General features: G+C 43.0%; 1 protein-coding gene across 2 annotated transcripts in view; it reads left to right on the top strand.

The window, feature by feature from the left end:
• Nucleotides 1-12,611, top strand: part of DIS3L2 (DIS3 like 3'-5' exoribonuclease 2) — a 268,095-nt gene that overhangs the window by 186,774 nt on the left and 68,710 nt on the right. For both annotated transcript variants that reach the window (XM_054571544.1, XM_054571550.1), the window contains one exon: nucleotides 3,235-3,342. In XM_054571544.1, the coding sequence (XP_054427519.1) occupies nucleotides 3,235-3,342 (108 nt within the window). The remainder of the gene's footprint in view (nucleotides 1-3,234; nucleotides 3,343-12,611) is intronic.

The raw sequence follows: 12,611 nt of genomic DNA, 5'->3' as shown, positions 1-12,611 counted from the left end.
ATGACCTCATTTAACCTGGATCACCTCCTGAAGACCTCACCTCCAAATGCAGTCAAATTGAGGGACAGGGCTTCAACAGTCCAAAGGCTGAAATTTTGTAAACTCTTTACAATTCTGTCATGACACCATAAGGTACTGAAGCTTGCTCCATTTTGTTCAGCATATTTATAGAGGTGAAAATGTATTGCTTTGTAAAACACTTGATACATGCAAGAAAATGTTTAATATTTAGATCACATTTTAATATTCATTAAATATGTTAAAGAAAATATAGTAGTATCTGAATAGACGGTGCAAAAGCAATGATGAGAAAAAAAATTTCAAAAGTGGTTATCTTATAAAAGCTGCTACCAGACATTTTCACTAGGGCATTAGATTCTACATAGGTGTTAAAAAGATATGGCATCCTTTAGAATAATGCCAAGAAATGCCATATAGTTAGTTCCTAATTATTTGTTACTGGTGTAGGCTGTGAGGTCTAGAATTTATTTTTCCTTACCAAAGGTTTTTTACTGTACTGAAATGGTACAGGTCCAGGCACTTTGCACAGAATAAGAAACCACTGGGATTTGCTTGCTTCTGCTGATACAGACACTTAACTAGCTAACTTTATCCAACTAGTGCATAGTGGCCCCTCTTGCCTGTTACTCCTCAGCTGCTTCACGTGGGGTTGCATGTCACCTGCATTTCAGTGCAAATCAAGCAGGTCTGCAGTGTGGTGAATAAATGGTTGTTCATGCTGCAGTTTTTAGTTTGAGAGGGGGGTGAATGGTAATGCCATTAATCCAGAAAACTGGGAGAAGGGATACATTCAAAGGAAGGGGGGAGAGCTTGAAGCATCTTCAGGAGGTCCAGGTAAAGAAACCCATTTCATCTCTGAAATTTTAGAGAAAACAGGGAACATTCTGGGATGGATGTAAGTCATCATTTGAAGGCAAATTGAAGAGAATTTTTTTTTTAATTAAAGAGGGTATACCACTGAAATCAGTTCATTATGGGATAGAAAGATCAGTAAAAGGAAAAAATAATTTAGGCTTAAAGCACTGCAAAATCAGTGACTAGTTGACAATAGCATTCATCTAGGGAACCTGGATTTATAAACCTTTCAGGAATACTTCATTGGAATATCTATTAATGTTCCAACATGTGATTTGATCAGTCGTGTTATGTTCAATTACTAAAACATCTATTCAGCAATTTTACTTGATGAAATCCTGTCACGAGTTTATACTTAGCCCTTAGATTCCCCCCCAATTTATTGAAGAATCATTAACAAATATAATTGTATATATTTAAAATGTACAATGTGATTATTTCATATACATACACATTGTAAAATGATTGCTAAGATCAAGATAATTATCACATCCATCACCTCATGTAATTAACTCTTTTTGTGCATGGTGAGAGAACACGTAAGATACGCTCTCAGCAAATTTCAAGTGTACATTTTCTTGTTATCAACTGGAGTCACCACGCTGTACCTTAGATCCTCAGAATGTATTCATCTTATGATATGCATAACTGAAAGTATGCACCCTTTGACCTACATCCCTCTGCTCCTGTCTCCCCATCCTGCCACCCAGCCCCTGGCAACCACCATTCTACTCTTTGTTTCTGTTTATGGAATGGGCTTTCTTTTTTTTTTTTTTTTTTTTAAGATTTAACATATATGTGATACCATACAGTACTCGTATTTCTCTGACTTATTTCACTTAGCTTAATGTCCTCCAGGTTCATCTATGTTGTCACAAATGGCAGGATTTCCTTCTTTTTATGGCTGAATAATATTCCTGTGTCTGTGTGTATGTGTTGTGTGTGTAGCTCACATTTTTTAGCCATTCATCTGAGATATACACACACACACGTATATTGCATTTTTTAGTGCATTCATTCATCAATGGACACCTCCATGTCTCCATGTCTTGACTGTTGTGGATAAGACTGTATTATTGTGGCATGAACATAAGAATGCAGATATCCTTCAAGATACTAATTCTGTTTCCTTCAGATATACAGCTAGAAGTGGGATTGCTGGATCATATGGTAGTTCTGTTTTTAATTTTTTGAGGAACCTCCATACTCTTTTCCATAATGGCCGCACCAATTTATGTTCCCACCAACAATGTACAAGCATTTACCTTCCTCCACATCTTTGCCAGCATTTGTTATCTCTTGTCTTTTTGATATAGCCATCATAACAGATGTGAGGTGATATAGAAATAAAGAAAGCAATCCCACTTACAATAGCATCACAGATAATAAAATATTTAAGAATATGTTTAACTGAGGAGGTGAAGGACCTGTACACTGAAAACTGTAAGACATTGATGAAAGAAATCGACAAAGACACAAATAAGTGGAAAAATAACCTATTCTTGGGTTGGAAGAATTAGTATTGTTAAAATGCCCATACCATCCAAAGTGATCCACAAATTCAGTGTAATCCCTATCAAAATTCCAATCAAATTTTGCACAAAAATAAACATAAACTATCCTAAAAATTGTATGGAACCACAAAGGACCCTGAATAGCCAAAGCAATCTTGAGGAAGAAGAACAAAGCTAGAGGCATCATGTTTCTGATTTAAAAATATTTTACAAAACTATAATAATCAAAACAGTATGGTACTAGCACAAATGAACACATCAACAAATGGAACAGAATAGACTGCCCAGAAATAAGCATATATTTTCAACTAATTTTTGACAAGGGTGCCAAGAATGCACAAATAGGAAAAGGATAGTCTCTTTCAATAAAAGTTGGGGGAACTGCACAGCCTCATGCAACAAAAATGAAAGTACATTCCTGACTTAAACCATGCATAAAAATTAGCTCAAAATGAATTAAAGACTTAAATGTAAGACCTTGATTTTCTATTATATTGTTCAGCTGGAATAGCTCTATTTTAAAGTACAAGTCACTCTTGAGTCTAGAGCTTCAGTTTTAGTATTGTAGTAAAATGTAGTTGTTTTTCATTGCTCTAATGTATTTTTTTTTCCGTTACCAATTCTTACCTTTCAGCTCACATTCCCATTTGATTATAGAGGCTCATGGAAGAGTGTCAGGCCATGTGGTCTTTCTGGGGGTCTTTGGGGAAAGAGCTGCTTCTGTCTTTAGCTCTGTGAGTGTGCAAGCTGTTCCTCAAAACTCTGCTGTCTGGGGCACTGCTAAGCCTGTGTAAAGCCCTACAGACTGTAGAACGGTGCTCAGGGGCCTGCTCTCTGTTTCCAGGTGGTGCCCATGCTTCCCAGAGTGCTGTGTGAGGAGCTGTGCAGCCTCAATCCCATGACCGACAAGCTGACCTTCTCCGTGATCTGGACCCTGACTTCGGAGGGCAAGGTAACAGTTTACACTTGCGTCCATTCCATTCAGTGAGTCCCTGTTAAGCCCCCACTGTATGCCTGGCACTGGGCCGGAATCCCGCAGTGGTATGAGAAGGCAGGACAGGGGCAGCCGTCGTAGAGTGAAAGCATAAGAGCTTCTTCCTCCGAAAAGCAGTCAGTCCATTTAAAAGGCAAGACTGACCCTAAGAAATGAGTCCCTTGTTTCTTGCCTGTTATCAGGGGAAAGAAGCTATTGTGTCAGCAAAGGCATGTGGGGCGGCTTAGTGCAGCAGAGAAGGTGCGTAGGCGAAGGTGAACGGGATAGGCAGTGGCGAGAGGAGCTGCCTGAGCTTCAGTGAGGACAGTGGGTCCTGTCCGCGGGAGGACACTCAGGGAAAGGGTGGCGAGTGTGGGTTAGTGGGGCGGATTCAGACGAGGGGGAGCCACACACCAATGTCGGTCACAAGGGAATTGTACATGCTGGGGTTCCTCTGAAGTGTCATGAGAAAGGTGTGTGGAAAGCTGAGTGCTGCATCATTGTGCAGATGACCTGGTGGTTTAAAGCTGAATTAGATTTGCCCAAGGCAGCGCCACAATCGAGGCAAAGGTGGTGAACAGTGAGGTGAAGAACGTCAGCAAGTATTCCCTAAATAGAGGGAATAAATGGGACAAATAAATCCAAGATGACTCGAGGAAAAACTAGTTCCCTCGCCCAAACAGAAACAACTCAAAACACTCAAAACTAGGGGAATGACCGAGTAAGCTATGGTTCTGACTCAATAGAATGTCATACAATTACTAAAGCTGCTACAAAGACCATGTAAGAATGTGGGAAATGTTTACGTTATAAAAGTAAATGAAAGTAAAAAAAAGATACTTAATTATTAAGAGGTTCCAAATAAAGATGGAGGATCAAATACCCACATTTGCTTTCATTCCCTCCCAAAACCTCACTAAAACAACAGTGAAGAGATTTTTTTAAAAGACATAAACCCACAAGGACAAAGAGAATGGGAGAGGAGACAACGGCAACAAAACCTTGGAAGCTGGGAAGCAGATGGATGAGTGGTAACTGACTTAGCAGTCCTGAGAAAGCTGAATCCTGTGCCAGCAACAGAGAAAGCCAAGAAACAACCCAATTTACACAGCAGAACCCTAAAGAAATCCAGACACCAACAGCACCAGCGAACTCCGTAAAATGGGAGAGAGTCAGGTGAAGATAAGGCTAACTCTACTGACTGAAAGTTTATTTAAAAGATTGCCCCTCCCATAATTTAGAAGAAGACCAGAAATTTATTCTCTGGACAGCATAAAGTAAAGGGTGTTTGAACTAGGGGACACCAAACCCACGTGATGGTGGCAGTCCCTTAGCGGAGGCTGAGTGAACGCTGGCACACCAAATGTTCAGAACCCTGGTGGTTTTCCCAGCCAGCCCCAAAATTCTGGTAGCTGAGCCCTACACCTGAGTCAGGCGATGGGAAGAGTTCTCTGAGGAATCTCAGTAGTGAAGCAGGTTTAAAGGTAGTGCCCTCAGGGTTTCTGAACTAACAGCCCAGCTGTACCTCCCCACAGTGAGGCTGACAGACAGTCAGCTTCACTCACGCAAGCAGAGCTTTTTAGGATTTCACTAAAAAGCAGTCTTTTAGTATTTCATTTCATATTTGAAGAGACAACCAAGAGGAATGCCTCTAGCATGGTATAGGAAGACCAAAACAAAAAAAGCAACTAGGACAAAACAGACCATACAGGGAAACGAAACTATTTATGTCTTCAGAGAATTGTTTCTAAAAGAAAGCATCCATCTCACAAGATCTACATAAAAAAGGAGACATTCAGTGGGGGGAAAAAAGAGCTCTTGGAAATTAAAAACACAGTAGAAGAAACTAAAGATTCAAACTTCCAGTGGACAGATAAAGTGGAAGAATTGTCCCAGAAAGAGAAAAGGTTAAGAAAATTATAGGACCAGTCCAAGATATCCAACATCTGTTCAATAAATATTCCAGAAATAAAGAAACAAACAGCAACAACAACAACAGAGGGGAAAGAAACATTTCAAGGACATGCCCCGCCCCCCGCCCCCGCAGACTGGAGGATAGACTTCCTAGTTTGAAGAGCCCACTACCCAGAATAGTGGTGGAGACACATTACCCCCAAGCCACATGGCCATAAAATATCAGAACAGAAGGGCACAGAAAAGGTCCCATAGGCTTCTGAGAGTTAAAAAACAAACCAACAAGAAAGTCAAGTACAGTAGATCGGAACTCAGACTAATTTAAGACTTTCATATCCTAACTGTAGAAGCCAGATGACAATGAAGCAGAGCTCTCTAATTTCTGAAACACTGATTTCTATGCTAAAATTCTTTGCCCAGCTGAACTATCAGTAAAACGTGAGAGTAGAAAAGGGCATTTTCAGACATGCATGGTCTCCAAAAAATGAACCTCTCATACACCCTTTCTAAAGAAGCTACCAGAAGACGTCCTTCACCTAAATTAAGGAGTAAATCAAGAAGGAGGAAGACATGGGGTTCAGGAAACCAACCAACCAACATAAGAAAGAAGTGAAAAAATCAGCTAAATCACAAGTCAGCAAACTTCTCCCGTAGAGGACCAAATACTAAGTATTTCTAGCTTTATAGGCCGTTCGGTCTCCGTCGCAGCTACTCAGCTTTGCTGTTGGAGCAGTAAAGACAACAGCACGTCACTGAATGAGCGTGGCTGTGGCCCAGTACAGTTTTACTTAACGAACAGGTGGCAGGCAGGATCTGGCCTGCAGGCCGTAATTTTCTGACACCTGACCTAGTTAGTGACAGTGAAGAAAGTTGCTAGGGCACAACCTCTATGTGGCATAGAAGACAGCAGGTGCAGATTGGAGCGAGTCAGAAAGCTCCAGGAGAGATGTCTTTGCGGAAATGAAATAGCTGAAATAGCTTCATGTCTGAATTTCTTGGGAGATGATTTAGACTTGCATTTACCAAGCTTTTTGGTCTCGGGGCCTGTTGCACTAAAAAATTACTGAGCCCCTCAAAGAGCTGTTATGTGGGTTACCACTGCTTACCCTGTTAGAAATCGAAACCGATTAAATTTTAAACATTTACTTATTTTAACTAAAGTAATACATTCAGTTCAATAACATAAATAACATTTTGTGAAAAATAACTATGTTCTAAATCAAAATTAGGAGAAAACCTGTTTTACATGTTTGTAACTCTCGCGTCTGCCTTAGCGAAGACATTAAACTGGGCTCTCGCATGTGCTTCTACATTTAGCCTGCTGGGATACTTCTTTTGGTTGAAGTAGATGAAGAAAATCTGGCTTTAGACAGATAGGTAGTTGGAGAGAAAGGAGTATTTTAATAGCTTTTTAAAAATAATTGCAGATATTCATTTATCTTTGTGCTGCACCAGAATTTGACGGTAGTTTCTTAAAACAATTCCAATCCAGAATCTGAAACTATATCCACGCCTCAAATTCATATATTGAAGCCCTAATCCTCTATGTGACTATATTTGGAGGCTGGGCCTTTGAGGAGATCATTAAAGTTAATTAGGTTGTAAGGGTGGAGCCCTGATCTGACAGGTTAGTATCCTGTGAAGAAACCGGGGAGCTTACTCACCCCCCGACCTGTGAGGACACAGGGAGAAGGTGGACCACCTAGCTGCCAGCCAGGAAAAGAGGTCTCACGAGAAGCCAGATCCGCAGCCACCTTGATTTTGGACTTCTGGCCTCCAGAAATGAGAGAAATAAATGTCTTGTGTTTAAGCCACCCAGTCTGCGGTATGCTACGGCAGCCCTAGCAGACTACTATAGTACCAGCTGAGGTTTTTTACTGGGTTACATTAAAATCTGTTGGTCCGTTTACATTCTGAATGGAGCTTTCACCCATGCATGATTTTTTATTACATATTTAGACATTTAGATGTTTTTAAAATATTGGCTTGTTATGCTGCTCTTCTAAATGTGTCTTCATTTCATTATATATCAAGAAATCACATTTGTTAATATCACTACCAATCTTAGGCAAGTCTTTAAGTACTAGGAAATGTGCATATTGTGTGTCAGATACAAGGTTTCCAAAATTCTAACTTTTGTGAAAGTTCAGATTTTATCACTGGCAATAAATAATGTCAGCTATTTTCCTTGAAGTGCCAAATAACCATAGTGTGTGTGTCAGTTGTTCCCTCAAGTAAAAAAGGTATCCCGTTTAAAAAAAAAAAAAAGCAAGCCGTTCAGCTCACAACTCACAGTTATATAAGTGCTTCTCCTCAAGGTGCTCATCTGACTTGGGCATTCGGCATAAGAGATAAAAACAAGTACTTGAGGGCTGAGACATAATAAAGTGAGTAACTTTCACTACTTCATCAGACGTGGCCTCGCTTTCTCTCCCAGCGAGTGTATGGTGACGGTGACGATAAGCACCCCGAGCCCTGGTGCCCCCTGCGGCCAGGGCTGACCCCTGCCGAACAGCCGCACTTCCCCCACCGACGCCTTTGCGCCATCGGGGCGAACGCCCGCACTCGGAGTGGGGCACATAGTGCCTGAGAGCTGCTGTGAAAATAGTTTTGACCTCATGGGTCCCCAAAAGGGTCTCAGAGACCCCGGGAGCCCACAGGCCACACTCTGGAGAACTGCTGGTTTAGACGGTTGGTGGAGAGTCTGGGGTGTACAGAAAAACCAAGCAAATTAAAACAAGATAGTTATTAATTCCAGTGAAAACAAAAGTCGGGTGGGTAGGAAAGAAAATAACACTTAGTATGTATATAACCATAATAGGTAACTCTGATAGTTTATGATGTAATTTTATTGGGAAGATGAGGGCCTGGAACTGTTTTGTGGGTTTGATTAGGGGAAGAGTATATGCCGAAAGAAAAATAAATGTCTCAGCTTCTATAGGGAAAAGTTTGTGAATAACGCCTAAAACTCAAAAATCAAGACGTAGAAATCTAGCAGGCTCTATATAAATACGAAAGTAATGCCAAAATAACCTGATCTGCTCAGAGAGGTGAAAGTGGTCACCCTTTGTGGGGGCGGAAGGTAGAGAGAGGGCAGAGGACTCCTGTTTTCCATAACAAGCCTTTAAAGCTATTTGACTGTGTGACCTGTGGATACTCTACCATCCCTATCTCCCAGATTCAACCGCTACCAACATTTTTTTCTGTGCTGAAGTACTTTAAAACAAACCACGGACATCGTGTCGTAACACTCATACATGTGGCTCTAAAAAATCTGGACAGTTTCTTACATAACCACAATGCCATTAGCACACCTCACAATAATGCTAATCCTGTGGTGTCATATCCAAAATCCAGTCCATAATTACATTTCCCGGATTGTCTCCAATTGATTTGTCTGAATTGGAATCAAAACAAGTTACACACAGTACATTTGGTTGGGTTTTTTATATATATATATATATATGATAATAAGTTCCTTTGTGAGAGTCAAGAAGCAAACCTGATCTGAAATACAAAGAAGGAATTGTGAAGACAGTATGCCAGCAATCATATTTTGGTGGGGGTGGGAACATGCACAGGGAAAAAATGAATGGAAAAAGACCAGAAGGAAATAAAATAGAATGCCAATAGTGGTTGTATTTGGGTAGTAAGACTATGAGTAATTTTTTCTATTTTTTTGTGTTTTCTAATGTTTTTTTGAAAACATGTATTAGTTTTATATTTTTATAAATGCTTATTTTTGCAAAAGTTTAAATAGGAAATAAAAGCCCATAGAAGAAAACTAACTTGAGTCAACAGAAAAGAACGTTGAATCTGAATTATGCTTGCCAAGGTCAGACCCAAGGAATAAAAAGCTGCCTGATCTAATGAGCTTCTAAAATATGAGGGTCATAAAAGAAGCACTAGAAAGAGGCACTCGGGAAGCCCGGCTGGTCTTCAGGGTTTCTGTTGGAGGCAGTGTCTAGTAGCCAAGCCTCCTGGCGGGAGGGGCTGCAGGGCAGGGGTGAAGCAGGCACAGGGTCCAGGAGGAGATGCTGGGCCTCGCGAACCAGGCCAAAGAGGAAGTGCAGGGATTTGGGCTGGGACAGTTGCGGAGCCACTAACCACACTTCTTGTGCTGTGGGGCATCCAAGCACCTACCAGACCAAGAGAGCACATGGGGGCGGGCCTGGCGGTTAGTCTGGGCATGTAGTGACAGAGGAGTATCTCTTACGGTCAAGATGCATGAAACGGGGCAGTGGGGACAGATGGGAGGGTCGGGGAGCCAGTGCAGGCCAGTGAGGACCCTGAATGAATGAGGAAGAGGGCGGCCGAAGCCTGGGTCTGGGTTTGTGTGCAGCAATGGCTCCCCATGGTTGGAAGCCTTGGGCTCAGGAGGAGCCACAGCAGGGCCAGCAGCATCGCGCCACTGCTGCTGGTCCCACCTGGAGAGGGGGCAGAGCGAGTTGCGTGCTTTCTCCTAGGGCTGTGGGAAGGTCCTGGTTCCTGGAGCGCAGAGCAGGCATGGTCAGCTAGGGGAAGGCTAGCCCAACTTTTTTTAAACCCCCATGAGATATTTGTAAACCTCCAAAAGAAAATCTTGGCCATATGTTAACTCTTATGAATCCAGTGCCCAGATGTTTAAATCAGTAAACTCGGGTGTATCTATTTTTGGCATTTTTCTCACATCTTGGAGGTGAGGCCATTGTTCTCTGATGTAGATATTTGTGACTACAAATTGTCGTAAGGAAAAACAAGCCCATCTAAAGTCTGTGCTTTGTAAGATCCAGCCATGGTACCATGAGGTCCACTTTAGCCACGTTAGCCCGGCCCCCTCGTTGCAGCCTGAGCACCTCCTGCACTTCTGCCTCGCTTGGCACCAGTGTCCAGCAGAGCCGTGCCTGTATGCCCGCTCATCAGAGGCACCTTCACTTGCTGTTACTTTTGTCCAAACACCAACCTGACACTTTAAAGGAGGTCAAAAGCAATGCATCTGGCTTGATAACTAAGCCCTCCGACCTTAGAACCATAACATCTGCGGCCCCATGTCGGAATGACAGAGGGAGGGCCTCACAGTTACAGTTACTGCTCACAGCGTGCCTCCCCAGCAGTCCCCGCCACGTGCCGTCCTTCTTGGTTAGAATGTGAGCATGTGCGCCAGAGGTTGCCCGGCTCAGCCTCAGTCAGTGACAGCCCGTCTCGGCCATTTAGGCAGGCCAAAACCGTTTGGTCATTATTGACTTTGGTTGGTCTTTCTCTCACTGCCTACCTCTAATCTATGGGGAAATAGCCTCAGTTTTGTCTTGCAACCACATCTGGAGTCTGCCCCTCCCTACCACGACCAGCATTGTCACCTGAGCCGAAGCACCACGCCCTCCTCGGAGGACGCGGGCCTCCCAGCTGGTCTCCTGGCTTCTCCCCCGCCCCACTCGTCTTCTCTCTACTCAGTGGTCAGAACAACGCTTCCAAATCAGAAATTAGGTCTTGTCTGTCCTTTTTAAAAAACTCTGGTCTCATTCACAAAAAAATCTGAAAAGTCTTTACTATGGGATTTTCCCCCTGTTCTTTTCTCCCTGTCTTCTTTGCTAGAAGTGCTTGGACTGCAGAGTCTGTTTGGGACTAGAGTCTCTTCTCATTTCCTAGAGCATCTTTGCTTCGGTGAAAGCGGACTTTTATTGCACACCCCAGCTCTCCGCTGCGTAGCAGCTCCCCACCCAGCTTCTGTGACCTGGCTTCGGTCACCGTCGCAGTTGCCTAACCGCCCCCTTAGAATATCCGTCAAGTCTCTGCCCTTCCCCTAGAGCTCTGGAAAACCGGCCCTGCCTTAACCCCCGCCATTTGGAACATTGGACACTATGGGGGAACTACAGTGCATACCAGTGCAGGCTGGCTGTCCTCAGCTGCAGCTTCAGTGTGCTACTTAGGGACCCTTCCATTTATTGCCAGTGCAGGTCCTTCAGACTTTACCCTTGGCTCCAGCTTTCAACTTTGCCTTCTACCCCTCTTGGAGACCAGGGAAGCCAGGCACCTTGCCCTGCTGGAGCCCCCACTCCAGGGGTCAGAATCCCCCCCTGCCCTCCTCATCCTTCCCCTCTTCATGCCGCGGGACCCCTCCTGGTCCAGCCGGCCGTGAGCCCTGCCTTCCCTAGGCCTGTCCGCAGCGCAGTGCCCTCCGGGGCTCTCACACTCTCAGCCTCCAGGCTGCTTCGCCTCGGCTGCGTCCCTGCAGCCTGAGTGCTAGCAGCCCCACCTTCGCAGTGTCCCTAGTCAGTCCTCTTGTCTGTCGCCGCAGTCACTGTCCTACTCGAGTCCTTGCCGTCCTCCTCTGCGATGGTTGAGGGAAACTGCTCCTGGCTTCTCTACTCTTTCCCAGTGGTGGTGGTTGGCTTTCTAGAAGCCAAACCTGGTCCTATTACACTATTGCTTAGCATCCTTTTACAGCATGACAGTGGCTCATGGTTATCCACCAAAGTCCAGTCTCCAGCGTGTGACATGCAGAGACCATCGCCAACTCCTTCCCATACTATGTGACCCTCTGCTGCCCATTCTCCAGTTCTCCCAGCCCCTACTCTTGCCACCGAGGGGCTTGTTTGGCCTAATAGGGAATTGTCACACTTCTCAGATTTTGCATGTGCTTTTCCTGCTTCTTAGACTGTTCCCCTCATCCCTGCCAGTATGAATCCTATTTATTCTTTGAGATCCAGCAAACATGTCACTTCCTTGAAACTGTTACTAGTCCTTCATTCATTCACTTAGCGGATAGTCATTGAATATTTGCTCTGCTCAATACAAGGTATTGAAGATACAGGAATTAAATATGTATCAAAATAAAAACAGTACATACTTATCTCCTGATGGTGGATTTATAGGAGATTCTTTTTCTCCTTTTCCCACCTGTACTTGAGTTTTCTGCAATGAATGCATATTACCATTGTAGTAAGAGAAAAGTAAGAATTATTTTGAGATCTTCTTTTCCTTTTTTGGATGAGAGACATTGGAGTTTGCTGTAGGCTATGAGGGAAGGTAAATAGAAAAGGAGATACTGAAGATGAGGAAAGAGGAATAAATTTTTGGAGCCTACCCCTGACCACCCCAAATTGATTTTATTCCAGTCAGGAAAATGTTTCTTCCTAATGCAGTTTTTTGAAATAAGTATTTTATTTATAGAAGTCCAGAGATGCTGTAGAAGTAATTTTGCATCTACTTATTTAAAATTACAGATTCATCCCATGAGCAGTTTTTTTTTTAATCAGATTTTTTTGTAATGAAGCACTGATATTTTTTAAGAAGATACATTTTAAAATATATTTAAATAGAATTGAACAGTTTCAAAGGATATGTATCCTCACAAC

The sequence above is a fragment of the Pteronotus mesoamericanus genome, unplaced genomic scaffold, assembly GCF_021234165.1.
Source record: "Pteronotus mesoamericanus isolate MK-2021 breed Mesoamerican mustached bat unplaced genomic scaffold, CSHL_Meso_final contig_1018, whole genome shotgun sequence".
In the NCBI taxonomy this organism is placed as follows: domain Eukaryota; kingdom Metazoa; phylum Chordata; class Mammalia; order Chiroptera; family Mormoopidae; genus Pteronotus; species Pteronotus mesoamericanus.
Note: the sequence above shows the minus strand (reverse complement) of the source record. Positions and strands in the feature narration are given on the sequence as shown.